Below are 17,967 nucleotides of genomic sequence, written 5' to 3' on the forward strand. Positions count from 1 at the left end.
GTTACACATGAATCTGTGGCTCCTTGCAGGTATTGCATTCTGTTTTATAACTGACCTAAAATGTAAATATTGAAATCAAAAGCACTTGAAGAACCAAGTGCACTCTCAAAGCTCACAGATTTACCTCTACATGTTTCTTTCTGCAGTTATGGAGACACACTTATATAGATCTGTTTAATCTTTGACTTTAACATGGTATTCATAAAACGACACATTATGAGAGCTATGAACCGATGTCTTATCAGTTATCTGATGAAATGAGATTCTGTAACATTGGACTGGACAAATATATGGTGCCAGTTAAAGGAAAGAGTGTAAAGCAGTTGGACTTCAGACTGAGAAATCCTCTCATCAGTTTGTGCGTTGGTTTTACTGGACATTCTTGTGTCTGCTGCTGAACTCTGAGGACTTACTGTACGGACACCAATATGACCAACTTTGGGCAGATCCTGAAGGAGATTGGGGAGTTTGGTTTATTTCAAAAACTTCTGGTTCTTGCATTATTCTTCCCCAATATGTATACAGGTGTTGATTTTATTAGTCAGGTGTTCACAGGTATGAACTTCCCACATCACTGTAACACTGACTGGATTTTGGCCCAAGGAACCAACCTGACAGAGGAGAGACAGAAAAATCTCACCATTCCTGTGAACAATGATGGGAAGTACGAGAGCTGTGAAATGTTCACACCTGTGGATTTGGATTTGAAAACTATTGAAGCGTATGGGATTAACACAACGACAGGATGCACGAATGGATCCGTCTATGAAACACCCAAAGGTGCTTCCAGCATTGTGACTGAGGTAAGAATCACTTGTTTATTCTCCAGTTCCACTTCTTGATAGACCTTGCTTTAAGTAAAAAAAAAAAAAAAATCCATGATCAGGATGTTAATGATGTTTGGATTTGGAGGAGCAGACAGTCCAAAGACTGACTGGCTGGCAGGTCATCAACCTGCCTGAAGGAAGGTGTATCTATCGCACACATGCCCACAGGACAAGGGACTAACTCTTTGTCTGTCTCAGACCTAACTGTCTGCCTACCTGTCTCCAAAATGAGTTTATCAGACTGGGTTGTGGATATAATCCAAGAGGCATATGAAAAGGCCTCAGGTTTTATGGCAAGATGTCCCTTTGTCTAAAATATGTACTACGGCCTCTTGGTCAACTCCATCTACCTTTATAGGTTCTATTGCCAGAATAGCAGCCGGCACCCCATTTGCCGACAATGTGCTGGAGTCAGTGCAGCAGGACAGGAACTGACTTACCATGTCTTTTTTGTTGTCTTTTTGTGTCCAAATGTTTTCACCCTTTTAGGGCTGGCCTTAGCATCTCGCTGGACCAGATAGACCTTGGTGGGGGATTGCACCCTGGCCATGGGTGTATACCGTACATTTGTAAATAGTTCTTTTCTGAGCACGTTTTCTTTCTTCCCGTCATCAGTTTGACCTGGTGTGTGACAGGAGCAGTTTCATTGAGATCTCACAGTCCATCCACATGGCCGGTCTTACGGTGGGAGCGCTGGTGTTTGGGTCGATGGGCGACAGGTACGAACCATCGTTTTCTTTGTACGTGGCTGGTGGAAGCAACAAACATACCAATATGTGAGATGGTTTCAAGAAACAATTGTGGAAGATTAACAAAAAATACAGGGTGGAACAGCATCTCTACACCTAGTAGACCTAAATGATTGAAAACAAACCTGTGGTGGAGATCAATTATTTTTAAAACTAAGGCTTGTGCCTTGTTGGGTACAAACCACACAGACTATTTTGCATAAACCACAATATGAGGCCGTAACAGTGTTTATTGCATGAAAAATATAAAATGTCTAACAGTTTTCATCTTTTCACAGGTTCGGTCGACGCTTCGTGATCCTAATCTCAATCCTTCAGCTAATGTTGAGTGGTGTTGCTACTGGTTTCTCACCCAACATCTATGCGTATATAGTTTTCAGATTCTTCAGTGGCGTCGCAAATTCTGGCATTATTGTTTGTGCATTTGTTCTTGGTAAGTTCAATATTCACAACGGACACCTAATATCACCAGGAAGTGCTGCCCAGAACAGTATCATTTCTGTTTCTGCCACTGTGGGAAGCTGCCGCGCCATTTTAAATTTCTGTCCCCCACTAATAGCAATTTAGGAGAATTTATGTATTATACTATATTATATATTATTTCCTTTACATGTGTACTCACAATAGCTTGTACCAAGTAGGTAAAGATAAAATGTAAGCTAGGCTGAGTCAATTGAGGATAATAATACCACCAGCTAATGTTATTTTTTCAGTTCATTTCTGCAGTAAGGAGCTACCTGGCTAGGCTAACATAATCTCCATTGTGACACTGTCTCACTGTTTTTATTCCACCCTGAGGCAGAGGTTTTTCATCAGACACTTAGACGAAGTCAACTCAATTGAGTTATGTTTACTACACTTTGAAAAAACAAACCTGCTGTCATATTGCTCTTGAGGTGGAGAATGGAGTGGTCCTTCCAAATTTGCTTTCGTTACTGTTATGGGCCATTTCAGTTACTCCATTGGATTGGTGATAACGTCTGGCATTGCCTATTTCATCCGTAATTGGAGGATCCAACAGCTGGTGCTCTTCAGCCCTATTATCATCTTCCTGGGAGTCTTTTACTGGTCAGCAGCCTCACATCCCATATTCATGTTTATGAAATTGAAGCTGTGGAAAAATAATTCAGGTATATATTTCATGTCACCTAGGATTCTTCCAGAGTCAGCTCGCTGGCTCATCACCCAGGGCAAGAAGAAGGAGGCCATCAAGGAGATCCAGAGGGCAGCTAAGGTGAATGGGAGGAAGGTCCCAGAAGACTTATTGAATCAGGTGAGTGACATTCAAGAATAAAAAGAAAGAACATCTAAAATAACAAGGCTCTGAATTATACACTAATACATCTAAAAGCTGGAGGCTGAGGAAACATCTGAGAGAAGAAGCATAGTGGACATCTTCAGAATATCATATCTGAGGAAACGTGTTCTCATCATGTGCTACATGTGGTGAGTTCATTTCAATCACAATCTGCTGTCTCTTCTACATCACTGCCTTTCTGTCGGCACTGACGATATGTGTCCCATGTCATAGGTTTGCAGCAAGTCTATTGTACTATGGACTGAGCCTGAATGTTGGCAATTTTGGGTTGGACATCTACCTCACACAGTTCGTCTTTGGTGCAGTAGAAGTTCCTGCATATCTGGGCTCTTTGGCACTAGTCCAGCGCTTTGGGAGGAAAATTTGTCAAGCAGGGACGCTATTTTTTGGAGGTGCAGTTACTCTTGGGATACTTGTTATTCCAAAAGGTAATGTGTCACATGCTAACATGACTGTATTATTATCTTACTGTGAACACAAATAGATAAATAAGTACAAGACCTAAGAAGTTATAATGGTGTCCTTTTGTTGGGGAATCATCAGAATTAGCTTCAAATTTGCCCCCTCACACCTACACTGTGGGATATTAAGTGAAGTTTTTGGTTAAATTTAACCCTTATCTTGTCCAAAGTAACCTAAGTTAATAAGAAGTTGATCACAGTAAAGCTGTAGTAGCAGTTCTTTCAAATACTACATGTGCAAAATTGTCAAAATCATCTCAAAGTGACCGTTCAATCCAAACCCAAGATGGCGACATGGTCACGCCTGCAGTTAAAATCAGAAAAGTCAAGGAGCCTCTGTATCTTAAAGGGGAAACTAACGGGCAACACCTTCAGCATCCAAGGCGCAAATGGCTTGGAGTCCCTCCATCCTTCAGCACAATCAACCTGTACAGCAAGACCTCCAAGCTTCCTCTGCCAGTTTCATCAGTGGTGGAGTAGTTTAAAGCCACCAAGGCAAGGGCAGTTAGTACACTCCTTTCGTCTGAGGATGGGAAAGTAAGACATGCAAGCAAGACCATCAAATGCGGCAGAAAGTGGAAGCCCCAACAAGCCGTAAGAGAAGCGGAATCTCATGGGAAGTACCAGGAAATCATGGGCGTGGCATGTAAGGGACGACTGGGCCTGGGTCACTACAGCGAGAAGAGGTGGAGCAGGGCAGACGCCAGAGCCAAAAGAGGTCTCGTGGTACAGAGAGTCCGAGAGGCAGTAGAGGAGGAGCGCCAGGTGAAAGCCATCGGACTTGCCTCCCAGGGCCGATGGACACAATGGGACCAGGCACAGGAGCGACCGCTGTATTGGAAGGAGTTGTGGCAGACTGACCAAGGGAAGTTGAGCTTTCTCTTGCACTCGGTGACTGACCTGCTGCCAACCCCAAGAAACCTGAAGATCTGGGGCAAAGATGAAGCCCCATCTTGCAAGCAGTGTGGTGCAGCTTTATGCACACTGAACCACATTCTGACCTGCTGTCCAAAGGATTGGCAGAAGGGCGGTATAGATGGAGGCATGACAAGGTCCTTACAGAAATCGCTAAATGGGTGGAACAGTAGCGAGTTAAGGCCAACAACATGCAAGCCCAACAAATGCAAGCCCAACCTCCCAAAGCCATAAACTTTGTGAGGGAAGAAGTCAAGACCCAAGGAGTCAAGACCAGCTCCGTGGCCACGATCTGACCCTTCACCCTGCAAGGAGCCTCAGACTGGGAGTTGAGTGTGGACCTGAAGAGGAAACTCATCTTCCCACAGGATGTGGCAGTGACCTCCCTTCTACCAGATATGATCTTGCTATCCAGGAGCACTAAAACAATCATAGTTGCTAAGCTCACGGTACCCTGGGAAGAAAGGCTGGCCACATCCCACCAACTGAAGAAAGCCAAATACTAGGACTTAGTCGACAAAGCTGTGCTAAAGGGGTGGCATGCAATCAGCTATCCCATTGAAGTCGGCTGCCGCGGGTTCCCCGCAAAATCAGTGGGCTACTTCCTGCAGAGGGTGGGGCTGCAACCCAAACAGCTGAAGATAGCCACCAGGGACATAGCCGCAGCAGCCAAGTCCAGCTCAAGATGGCTGTGGCTAAAGAGAGCCCACAGTTGGAACCCTTCTGCAGGTGAAGGCTAGTCAGTCTTCGCTGCCCCACGCGAGGTGTTCAGGTTAAGGGGCGAAACACCTTAAGACCCTGAGTTCCCTGCTGACGATGCTAAAGGGTTCCAACAATGTGGATTCCCAAGGGATTCCACCTAGGTAGAAGATCTGCCTTACCGTAGTTAGCGTAGTTCCTAGTTGTAGCTCGTGGTAAAGCATTCTTGAGGTTTACTTCACCAGTAACTACAGTTACTACAATAAATACTATATACTGTTTCGCAAAGACTTACTTTGAAAGGGCCAGGAAGTAGCAAATGTCAGAGGTCAACTTGTAGTGCAGAGGAAATCCATAGACTGCAGCCGGCCACTCGTGGAGAAAAGTGATTTGTGACCCTTGGAACATAAAACCTATTTTTGTGTAATGATATTTAATTTATATTTTTTCTGATTGATGATTTTTCCTCCAGATCTTCCTGTGGTGATCACAGTCATAGCTGTTCTAGGGAAATGTGCTGCAACTGCTTCTTTCAGCATAGTCTTTGTGTATTCTGCAGAACTGTACCCGACTGTTTTAAGGTAGGATAGGTCAAATGTAGCAATGTCCATGTTTGCTGGTATAAGTTGGCGTGGTTGATGAGCTCTGTACCTGTACTGGTAGGCAGAATGGTGTAGGTCTGAACTCCATGAGTGCTCGTGTATCAGGCGTCATCGCTCCACTGATCAGACTCCTGGGCGTCTACCATCACACCATCCCCATGTTGGTATACGGCATCTTCCCCATCACTGCTGGAGTCCTCTGTTTACTACTTCCTGAAACTGGCAATTCTGAACTTCAAGACCAGGCTGAACAAACGTGAGCAGATGGACAAACACTTTAACAACATTGATTCTGTTTCCCTGAGAAGAAAATCCAAGTAATATATTAGCTTGTTTGTTTTTATTTTCAGGAAACCTGAGAACGAGACTCCGTCCAAACCACAAGAGAGCACAAAACTTTAATTTAAATGGAAATTTGCAATAATTTCTTATTGTGTGCTTCTGTGTAAGTGAAATAAATAAATAAAAAACATGACCTGATGAGGTTTAAATTAAATGTTTACATTTCACTATGTTTCCTATTTAAATAACCTGCATTTTGATTTTCGAATTATATTCAAGGACATACAATATAATCTAAACATGTCTTCATATAGAGTTACACATGAATCTGTGGCTCCTTGCAGGTATTGTATTCTGTTTTATAACTGACCTAAAGTGTAAATATTGAAATCAAAAGCACTTGAAGAACCAAGTGCACTCTCAAAGCTCACAGATTTACCTCTACATGTTTCTTTCTGCAGTTATGGAGACACACTTATATAGATCTGTTTAATCTTTGACTTTAACATGGTATTCATAAAACGACACATATGAGAGCTATGAACCGATGTCTTATCGGTTATCTGATGAAATGTGATTCTGTAACATTGGACTGGACAAATATATGGTGCCAGTTAAAGGAAAGAGTGTAAAGCAGTTGGACTTCAGACTGAGAAATCCTCTCATCAGTTTGTGCGTTGGTTTTACTGGACATTCTTGTGTCTGCTGCTGAACTCTGAGGACTTACTGTACGGACACCAATATGACCAACTTTGGGAAGATCCTGAAGGAGATTGGGGAGTTTGGTTTATTTCAAAAACTTCTGGTTCTTGCATTATTCTTCCCCAATATGTATACAGGTTTTGATTTTATTGGTCAGGTGTTCACAGGTATGAACTTCCCACATCACTGTAACACTGACTGGATTTTGGCCCAAGGAACCAATCTGACGGAGGAGAGGCAGAAAACTCTCACCATTCCTGTGAACAATGATGGGAAGTACGAGAGCTGTGAAATGTTCACACCTGTGGATTTGGATTTGGAAACTATAGAAGCGTATGGGATTAACACAACGACAGAATGCACGAATGGATCCGTCTATGAAACACCCAAAGGTGCTTCCAGTATTGTGACTGAGGTAAGAATCACTTGTTTATTCTCCAGTTCCAGTTCTTGATAGACCTTGCTTTAAGTAAAAAAAAAACTTCCAATAAATAATCCATGATCAGGATGTTAATGGTGTTTGGATTTAGAAGGAGCAGACAGTCCAAAGACTGACTGGCTGGCAGGTCATCAACCTGCCTGAAGGAAGGTGTATCTATCGCACATGTACCCACAGTACAAGGGACTAACTCTTTGTCTGTCTCAGACCTAACTGTCTGCCTACCTGTCTCCAAAATGAGTTCATCAGACTGGGTTGTGGATATAATCCAAGAGGCATATGAAAAGGCTTCAGGTTTCATGGCAAGATGTCCCTTTGTCTAAAACCTGTACTACGGCCTCTTGGTCAACTCCATCTACCTTTATAGAATAGCAGCCGGCACCCCATTTGCCGACAATGTGCTGGAGTCAGTGCAGCAGGACAGGAACTGACTTACCATGTCTTTTTTGTTGTCTTTTTGTGAGTTGGCTCAACAGTCCAAATGTTTTCACCCTTTTAGGGCTGGCCTTAGCATCTCACTGGACCAGATAGACCTTGCTGGGGATTGCACCCTGGCTATGGGTGTATACCGTACATTTGTAAATAGTTCTTTTCTGAGCACGTTTACTTTCTTCCCGTCATCAGTTTGACCTGGTGTGTGACAGGAGCAGTTTCATTGAGATCTCACAGTCCATCCACATGGCCGGTCTTACGGTGGGAGCGCTGGTGTTTGGGACGATGGGCGACAGGTACGAACCATCGTTTTCTTTGTACGTGGCTGGTGCAAGCAACATACATACCAAGATGTGAGATGGTTTCAAGAAACAATTGTGTCAGATTAACAAAAATACAGGGTGGAACAGCATCTCTACACCTAGTAGACCTAAATGATTGAAAACAAACCTGTGGTGGAGATCAATTATTTTTAAAACTAAGGCTTGTGCCTTGTTGGGTACAAACCACACAGACTATTTTGCATAAACCACAATATGAGGTCGGGGAGGACGCCAGCAGCCGTAACAGTGTTTATTGCATGAAAAATACAAAATGTCTAACAGTTTTCTTCTGTTCACAGGTTTGGTCGACGATTCGTGATCCTAATCTCAATCCTTCAGCTAATGTTGAGTGGTGTTGCTTCTGCTTTCTCACCCAACATCTATGCGTATATAGTTTTCAGATTCTTCAGTGGCTTCGCAAATTCTGGCATTATTGTTTGTGCATTTGTTCTTGGTAAGTTCAATATTCACAACGGACACCAAATAGCACCAGGAAGTGCTGCCCAGAACAGTATCATTTCTGTTTCTGCCACTGTGGGAAGCTGCCGCGCCATTTTAAAAAATTCTGTTCCCCACTAATAGCAATTTAGGACCACATACATGAAGGTATTGTAAGATATATTATACTATATTATATATTATTATACAAGGTTTTCCTTTACATGTGTACTCACAATAGCTTGCACCGAGTAGGTAAAGATCAAATGTAAAAGCTAGGCTGAGTCAATTGAGGATAATAATACCACCAGCTAATGTTATTTTTTCAGTTCATTTCTGCAGTAAGGAGCTACCTGGCTATACTAACATAATCTCCATTATGACATTGTCTCACTGTTATGATTCCACTCTGAGGCAGAGGTTTTTCATCAGACACATACATGAAGTCAACTCAATTGAGTTAGGTTTTCTACACTTTGAAAAAACAAACCTGCTGTCATATTGCTCTTAAGGTGGAGAATGGAGTGGTCCTTCCAAATTTGCTTTCGTTACTGTTATGGGCCCTTTCAGTTACTCCATTGGATTAGTGATAACGTCTGGCATTGCCTATTTCATCCGTAACTGGAGGATCCAACAGTTGGTGCTCTTCAGCCCTATTATCATCTTCCTGGGAGTCTTTTACTGGTCAGCAGCCTCACATCCCATATTCATGTTTATGAAATTGAAGCTGTGGAAAAATAATTCAGGTATATATTTCATGTCACCTAGGATTCTTCCAGAGTCAGCTCGCTGGCTCATCACCCAGGGCAAGAAGAAGGAGGCCATCAAGGAGATCCAGAGGGCAGCTAAGGTGAATGGGAGGAAGGTCCCAGAAGACTTATTGAATCAGGTGAGTGACATTCAAGAATAAAAAGAAAGAACATCTAAAATAACAAGGCTCTGAATTATACACTAATACATCTAAAAGCTGGAGGCTGAGGAAACATCTGAGAGAAGAAGCATAGTGGACATCTTCAGAATATCATATCTGAGGAAACGTGTTCTCATCATGTGCTACATGTGGTGAGTTCATTTCAATCACAATCTGCTGTCTCTTCTACATCACTGCCTTTGTGTCGGCACTGACGATATATGTGTCCCATGTCATAGGTTTGCAGCAAGTCTGTTGTACTATGGACTGAGCCTGAATGTTGGCAATTTTGGGTTGGACATCTACCTCACACAGTTCATCTTTGGTGCAGTAGAAGTTCCTTCATATCTGGCCTCTTTGGCACTAATCCAGCGCTTTAGGAGGAAAATGTGTCAAGCAGGGACGCTATTTTTTGGAGGTGCAGTTACTCTTGGGATACTTGTTATTCCAAAAGGTAATGTGTCACATGCTAACATGACTGTATTATAATCTTACTGTGAACACAACGCAAATAGATAAATAAGTACAAGACCTAAGAAGTTATAATGGTTTCCTTTTTTTCGGCGAATCATCAGAATTAGCCTCAAATTTGTCCCCTAGCACCTAGACTTTAAGTGAAGTTTTTGTTAAATTTAAGCCTGATGTTGACCGAAGTGACCCGACTAAATTATAATTTGATCACAGTAAAGCTGTAGGAGGAGGAGTTCAATACCACATTGCATTGCAAAATTTTCAAAATCACCCCAAAGTGAACGTTCAATCCTAAATGGTGGCTTCCCTGTTCAATTTCAGCCATGGGTCCCAATACAGTAATACATTTTTGGGGTGCAATGTCATCTGCTGGTGTTGGTCCACCGTGTTTTTTGAGAGCACTTCATGGTTCCTTCTGCTGACGAGCTTTTTGAAGATGCTGATTTCATTTTCCAGCAGGATTTGGTATCTTTTCACTCTGCAAGAAGCACCAAAAGTTGGTTAAATGACCATGGTGTTGGTGTGCTTGACTGGCCATCAAACTCACTAGACCTGAACCCCATAGAGAATCTTTGGGGATTCTCTATGGGGTTCAGGTCTTTTTGTCAAGAGGAAAATGAAAAACGAGAGACCACAACATGCAGATGAGCTGAAGGCCACTGTCAAAGAAACCTGGGCTTCCATAGCAGTCCCACAGACTGATCACCTTCATGCATGCCGATTTGAGGCAGTAATTAAAGCAAAGGGAACCCCAAGTATTGAGTAGATATAAATTAACATACTTTCCAGAAGACTTAGGACTTTGAGTAGTAAGGACCAACTTCCAGTGGGAAGGCAGAGAGCTCCTACTTACTCACAAATGTCAGAGGTCAACTTGTAGTGCAGAGGAAATCCATATTGTCTGCAGCTGGCCACTCTTGGAGAAAATATCTTTCAAAAAATGATATGCAGTGTGATGTTGATTTGTGACCCTTGGAACCTAAAACATACGTTTGTATGATGATATTTAATTAAAATTTTCATGCAGATTCATGATTTTTTCCTCCAGATCTTCCTGTGGTGATCACAGTCATTGCTGTACTAGGGAAATTTGCAGCATCTGCCTCTTTTGCCATAGTCTTTATGTATTCTGCAGAACTGTACCCGACTGTTTTAAGGTAGGATAGGTCAAATGCACCAATGTCCATGTTTGCTGGTATAAGTTGGCGTGGTTGATGAGCTCTGTACCTGTACTGTAGGCAGAATGGTGTAGGTCTGAACTCCATGAGTGCTCGTGGAGCAGGCGTCATCGCTCCACTGATCAGACTCCTGGGCGTCTACCATCACACCATCCCCATGTTGGTATACGGCATCTTCCCCATCACTGCTGGAGTCCTCTGTTTACTACTTCCTGAAACTGGCAATTCTGAACTTCAAGACCACACTGAACAAATGTGAGCAGATGGAAAAAACTTTAACAACACAGATTCTGTTTCCCTGAGAAGAAAATCCAAGTAATAAATTTAATTGTTTATTTTTATTTTCAGGAAACCTGAGAACAAGACTCCATCCAAAACCACAAGAGAGCACAAAACTGTAATTTAAAGGTGCATTATGTAATAAATCTAAAGCAACTGGCCATAAAATCCTTCTAATATGTCACAGAGACTCAGGAATAATGTTCATATAACAAACTGAACTCACCAACAACAACAGCACAGCCAAACTATTTGCATTTGTAATATATTTTGCAGACTGCAAATGATGTTTACGTTTTGAAATCATGTTTTGGCATGTGGCGCCACCTACCAATCATCGCAGTCAGTAGAGTCTCAGCTGCCGATCATCCACGGGTTGCCAGTTACGTCAGAAAATGAAACCTAAAAGACCTTGGTATTTTGAATTTTGATGTAGTAACTGTTTTTGGCCACATTCTTACATATGACACCTTTAAATGGGCATTTGCAATAATTTCTTATTGTGTGCTTCTGTGTAAGTGAAATAAATAAATAAAAACCTTGACCTGATCATGTTTAAGTTTTACCATGTTTTATATTTAAATTACCTGCATTTTAATTTTAGAATAATATTCAAACACATACACATACATCATTTAAGCATGCCTTCATATACAGTAACACATGACTCTGTGGCTCCTTGCAGGTATTGTATTCTATCTAATAACGGACCTAAAGTGTAAATATTGAAATCAAAAGCAACTGAAGAACCAAGTGCACTCTCAAAGCTCACTGATTTACCTCTACATGTTTCTTTCTGCAGTTATGGAGATGCATTTATATAGATCTGTTTAATCTTTGACTTTAACTATGAACTGATGTCTTATCAGTTATCTAATATAAATATGACTCTGTAACAACATTGGAGTCCATTGAATTGGACAATATGGTGCCAATTAAGGGAAAGTGTGTAAAGCAGTTGGACTTCAGACTGAGAAATCCTCTCATCAGTTTGTGCGTTTGTTTTACTGGACATTCTTGTGTCCACTGCTGAACTCTGAGGACTTACTGTACGGACACCAATATGACCAACTTTGGGCAGATCCTGAAGGAGATTGGGGAGTTTGGTTTATTTCAAAAACTCTTGGTTCTTGCATTATGCTTCCCAAATATGTTTATCGCTTTTGATTTGCTGGGTCAGGTGTTCACAGGTATGAACTTCCCACATCACTGTAACACTGACTGGATTTTGGCCCAAGGAACCAACCTGACGGAGGAGAGGCAGAAAAATCTCACCATTCCTGTGAACAAAGATGGGAAGTACGAGAGCTGTGAAATGTTCACACCTATGGATTTGGATCTGCAAACTATTGAAGTGTATGGGATTAACACAACGACAGAATGCACGAATGGATCCGTCTATGAAACACCCAAAGGTGCTTCCAGCATTGTGACAGAGGTAAGAGACACTTGTTTGTTTTCCAGTTGCAGTTCTCTATAGATCTCACTGTAAGTAAAAAAATAAATACGGAAAAAAAAAAATCCATTACTATTATTATTACATACTGAGTGACATCAGACAGGATGTTAATGATGTTTGGATTTAGAAGGAGCAGACAGTCCAGAGACTGGCAGGCAGGTCTTTTCCACCTGAAGAAGCCGTGTCTCTATCGTACATGTACCCACAGGACAATGGACTAACTCTTTGTCTGTCTCAGAACTGTCTGCCTACCTGTCTCCAAAATGAGTTTATCAGACTGTCTTGTGGCTATAATCCAAGAGGCATATGGAAAGGCTTTGGGCTTCATAGCGAGATGTCTCTTTGTCTAAAATCTGTACTTCGGCCTCTTGGTCAACTCCATCTACCTTTATTACACTCTAAAAACATAAAACATTGGGTCAACAAAAAAACATGTTAAAGTTTTCCACTAGAATTAGGTTACAATAAGTCAAACCAACTGTTGGCAGAATTACATTAATTGAAAGTAATGTTTTGAATATGGTGAATTACCTTTTAGGCCACAATAAAAACGCATTTCTAAGTAACATGAACTTAATAATTGTCAACGTCTATACGTTAGCTAGTTCGCTAACATTAGCTAGACATGGTTAGAAGAAGAAATACTGAAGATACCTCGCTAACACACAACCTGTTTGTGCACTAGTTTGTCAGCTAGTGAAAATAAATGAGGTAGCTGCTTGTAGTTCATAAACGTAGCTTGCCTAAATGCTAACCGTGGTTAATGGGTAATCCCATATTAAGTTAGCTTGCCAAGAAGTTTTCTCTGGCTACCGGGCCACCTATTACTCCCGCATTTAAGCCTACTCAATCAGCTAAAGCTACTAGCTAACTTTACCTCAGCACACAGACTGTACTCTCAACACTGCTCAAATATGCGTAAGTAAGCACAAAATGACACCATTCACCACAACGCTTCAATGACTTTAAGCTGTGGCCCTGTGGTCACTCGTCTGGCCTAGAACATGCCCGAGCATGCAGGAGAGGGAAACTGTGGTCCGTTTACACGTCATCAAATTGTATTTTACATTAACAGAACTTCAAATTTAATTATTTTTTGATTCATTGAAAATGTTAAACTCTGACAACTCATGATAGTATATTGAATCAATAGGCATAAGGTGTCTGTCATCCAATATACTCAATAAAATAAAAACATTTAAAGTACAAAGTCTAACAGTATCTCAGAACTTTAATTTTTATTTCACAACAATATATTTAAGTAATGACTAAAGCTCCCCTGAATTAGTTTTTAGAGTGTAGGTTCTATTGCTTGAATAGCAGCCGGCACCCCATTTACCATGTGCCATGTACATGTGGAATATGATCAGTTGTCAGGATAAGATGGATTTCACTCATAGTGTCAATGGTGTCAGTGATTATATGAATTGTTGTTTTTCATTGACCCAAAATTAGCCTTTTATATTGACATCAGGAGCCAGATCTGTTCTAATTAGGCCAACAATTTGGACCATCAGCTCTTAGAAATAGCCCACAATGGACAAACAAAACATTTTTTTGAGCTTTGAAGTTAACTGAAGGTTACATGGGTTCTCCTACACACTTGGAAAGGAAGGGTTAGGGATATTCAGCTGCAACAGGCAACTTCACCAATAATGTAACATTTTACACATTGTAGCTTTAAATTTTCCCTCAATTACTTCTACTCATAATTACATACATTACATATAATCTCGCAAAAAGATTTCATTGGAGAATGCAGTGACCAAGACTCAAATCTGAACTGGAGATGTTTTCTGGACTCACATGATCTATTATGTACAGTATATGACTCAAACTATGCACAATTAAACATCTCCAGTCACCATTTTAATTGTTTTACTTTCTTCCCGTCATCAGTTTGACCTGGTGTGTGACAGGAGCAGTTTCATTGAGATCTCACAGTCCGTCCACATGGCCGGTCTTTTGGTGGGAGCGCCGGTGTTTGGGTCCATGGGCGACAGGTACGAACCATCGTTTTTTTTTGTGCGTGGATGTTGGAAGCAACATACATACCAAGATGTGAGATTGTTTCAAGAAACAATTGTGTGAGGTTAACAAAAAATACAGGGTGGAACAGCATCTCTACACCTAGTAGACCTAAAGGATCGAAAACAAACCTGTGGTGGAGATCAATTATTTTTAAAGCTAAGGCTTGTGTCCAGTTATTGTGTTTGTACCAAACAACAATAATTGCTACTCCGCATTACATGAGGCATCCTGTGGACTGGATGATGGCTTCTTGTAGCCCTCTGTTTGGGAAGGACTGGAGGTTCTGTGGCCACATCAATCCCTGACTGGTCCACCTGCAAATCCGCCCACCCAGTCCAATGATAGGCGGCGGGACCACACAGACTATTTTGCATAACTCACAATGTTTGATTGGGGAGGACGCTGGCCAGCAGCCGTAACAGTGTTTATTGTATGAAAAATATAAAATGTCTAACAGTTTTCTTCTGTTCACAGGTTCGGTCGACGCTTCGTGATCCTAATCTCACTCCTTCAGCTAATGTTGAGTGGTGTTGCTTCTGCTTTCTCACCCAACATCTATGCGTATATAGTTTTCAGATTCTCCAGTGGCTTCGCTAATGCTGGCATGGCTGGTTGTGCATTTGTTCTTGGTAAGTTCAATATTCACAACAGACACCTAATATCACCAGGAAGTGCTGCCCAGAACAGTATCATTTCTAGTTCTGCCACTGTGGGAAGCTGCCGCGCCATTTTAAATTTCTGTCCCCCAACTAATAGCACTTTAGGACCACATACATGAAGGTATTGTGAGATATATTATACTATATTGTATATTATTATACAAGGTTTTCCTTTACATGTGTACTCACAATAGCTTGCACCGAGTATGTAAAGCTAAAATGTAAGCTAGGCTGAGTCAATTGAGGATAATAATACCACCAGCTAATGTTATTTTTTCAGTTCATTTCTGCAGTAAGGATCTACCTGGCTAGGCTAACATAATCTCCATTATGACATTATCTCACTGTTTTTATTCCACCCTGAGGCAGAGGTTTTTCATCAGACACATACATGAAGTCAACTCAATTGAGTTAGGTTTACTACACTTTGACAAAACAAACCTGCTGTCATATTGCTCTTGAGGTGGAGAATGGAGTGGTCCTTCCAAATTTGCTTTGGTTACTGTTATGGGCCATTTCAGTTTCTCTATTGGACTGATGATAACGTCTGGCATTGCCTATTTCATCCGTAATTGGAGGATCCAACAGTTGGTGTTCTTCAGCCCTATCATCGTCTTCCTGGGAGTCTTTTACTGGTCAGCAGCCTCACATCCCATATTCATGTTTCTAAAATTGCAGCTGTGGAAAAATATTAAATGTATATATTCCATGTCACCTAGGATTCTTCCAGAGTCAGCTCGCTGGCTCATCACCCAGGGCAAGAAGAAGGAGGCCATCAAGGAGATCCAGAGGGCAGCTAAGGTGAATGGGAGGAAGGTCCCAGAAGACTTATTGAATCAGGTGAGTGACATTCAAGAATAAAAAGAAAGAACTTCTAAAATAACAAGGCTCTGAATTATACACTTATACATCTAAAAGCTGGAGGCTGATGAAACATCTGAGAGGAGAAGCATAATGGACATCTTCAGAATATCATATCTGAGGAAACGTGTTCTCATCATGTGCTACTTGTGGTGAGTTCATTTCAATCACAATCTTCTGTCTCTTCTACATCACTGCCTTTGTGTCGGCACTGACGATAATGTCTCCCACTTCATAGGTTTACAGCGAGTCTGGTGTACTATGGACTGAGCCTGAATGTGGGCAATTTTGGGTTGGACATCTACCTCACACAGTTCATCTTTGGTGCAGTAGAAGTTCCTTCATATCTGGGCTCTTTGGCACTAATCCAGCGCTTTGGGAGGAAAATGTGTCAAGCAGGGACGCTATTTTTTGGAGGTGCAGTTACTCTTGGGATACTTGTTATTCCAAAAGGTAATGTGTCACATGCTAACATGACTGTATTATTATCTTACTGTGAACACAACGCAAATAGATAAATAAGTAGAAGACCGAGTGAAGTTTTTATTTTGTAATCGACCCCAAAGTGGCAGTTCAATCCAAAACGGCGTCTGCGCTGTTCGATTTGAGCCATGTGTCCCAATACAGTTTTGTTTGTCCTGAGCCAATATACATGCAGTATGTACCAATTTGCAAAATTGCCAGTGCAGCAATTGTTTAATTGGCTAATGGCATGTCCACCTCACCATAAATGTTCATATTTGCAATTTTTTCACATAATCTAAAAATAACAATAAAATAGATTTTTTTTTTTGCCTCATCTAATGTTTGCTAATGTCAATTTCATAGTGACAATATTGAAATTTAGATATTTCAGAAAAATTAAAGTGAATTAAATACTACAGACTGTTTCACAAAGACTTACCAGTTTGAGTCATAAAGACCAACTTTCAGTGGGAAGGCAGAGAGCTCTTACTTTAAAAGGGCCAGGAAGTTGCAAATGTCAGAGGTCAAGTTGTAATCCATATTTTCTCCAGCCGGGCCATTATTGGAGAAATGTATGTGTGACCCTCAGAACCTCAAATATAATTTCCATTATGATATTTAATTTACATTTTTCTCAAATGATATCGTATCTGATTTATGATTTTTCCTCCAGATCTTCCTGTGGTGATCACAGTCATTGCTGTACTAGGAAAATTTGCAGCAACTGCCTCTTTCAGCATAGTCTACGTGTATTCTGCAGAACTGTACCCGACTGTTTTAAGGTAGGATAGGTCAAATGCACCAATGTCCATGTTTGCTGGTATAAGTTGGCGTGGTTGATGAGTTCTGTACCTGTACTGTAGGCAGAATGGTGTAGGTCTGAACTCCATGAGTGCTCGTGGAGCAGGCGTCATCGCTCCACTGATCAGACTCCTGGGCGTCTACCATCACACCATCCCCATGTTGGTATACGGCATCTTCCCCATCACTGCTGGAGTCCTCTGTTTACTGCTTCCTGAAACTGGCAATTCTGAACTTCAAGACCACGCCGAACAAACGTGAGTAGATGGTGAAAAACTTTAACAACACAGATTCTGTTTCGCTGAGAAGAAAATCCGAGTAATATATTTACTGGTTTATTATTTTTTTTCAGGAAACTTGCGACCGAGACTCCGTCCTAACCACAAGAGATCACAAAACTGTAATTTAAATGGACATTTGTAATATTTTCTTAGTGTGTGCTTCTGTGCAAGTGACACAGTATGCTGAAATAAAAAAAACTTGACCTGATTGTGTTTTAGTTTCACCATGTTTCATATTTAAATAACCAGCATTTTCATATTCGAATAATATTCAAGGACATACAAATACATAATCTAAACCAGTGTTTTTCAACCTTTTTTGAGCCATGGTACATGTTTTTCATTGAAAAAATCAAAGCACTTGAAGAACCAAGTGCACTCTCAA

At 41.2% G+C, this 17,967-nt stretch overlaps 3 protein-coding genes across 3 annotated transcripts; all 3 read left to right on the plus strand.

The window, feature by feature from the left end:
* Positions 1-428: 428 nt before the first annotated feature.
* LOC310937277 (solute carrier family 22 member 13-like) lies at positions 429-5,831 on the plus strand (the record flags this gene model as incomplete). The annotated part of the gene is made up of 8 exons (XM_083901507.1): positions 429-803; positions 1,443-1,546; positions 1,855-2,009; positions 2,707-2,849; positions 2,928-3,022; positions 3,108-3,322; positions 5,442-5,550; positions 5,633-5,831. The coding sequence occupies 8 exons, from the start codon at positions 429-431 to the stop codon at positions 5,829-5,831; spliced, it is 1,395 nt and encodes a 464-aa protein (XP_083757633.1).
* A 764-nt stretch (positions 5,832-6,595) lies between these two features.
* Positions 6,596-11,005, plus strand: LOC310937278 (solute carrier family 22 member 13-like; the record flags this gene model as incomplete). Its single annotated transcript, XM_083901508.1, has 9 exons — positions 6,596-6,970; positions 7,619-7,722; positions 8,049-8,203; positions 8,775-8,871; positions 8,956-9,076; positions 9,155-9,249; positions 9,337-9,551; positions 10,617-10,725; positions 10,807-11,005. 9 exons carry the CDS (start codon positions 6,596-6,598, stop codon positions 11,003-11,005), a joined length of 1,470 nt encoding a protein of 489 aa, XP_083757634.1.
* A 1,083-nt stretch (positions 11,006-12,088) lies between these two features.
* LOC310937279 (solute carrier family 22 member 13-like) lies at positions 12,089-17,562 on the plus strand (the record flags this gene model as incomplete). The annotated part of the gene is made up of 9 exons (XM_083901509.1): positions 12,089-12,463; positions 14,384-14,487; positions 14,990-15,144; positions 15,638-15,809; positions 15,894-16,014; positions 16,093-16,187; positions 16,274-16,488; positions 17,174-17,282; positions 17,364-17,562. 9 exons carry the CDS (start codon positions 12,089-12,091, stop codon positions 17,560-17,562), a joined length of 1,545 nt encoding a protein of 514 aa, XP_083757635.1.
* Positions 17,563-17,967: the final 405 nt, after the last annotated feature.

The sequence above is a fragment of the Microchirus variegatus genome (genome assembly GCF_963457635.1).
Source record: "Microchirus variegatus genome assembly, chromosome: 15".
Lineage (NCBI taxonomy): Eukaryota > Metazoa > Chordata > Actinopteri > Pleuronectiformes > Soleidae > Microchirus > Microchirus variegatus.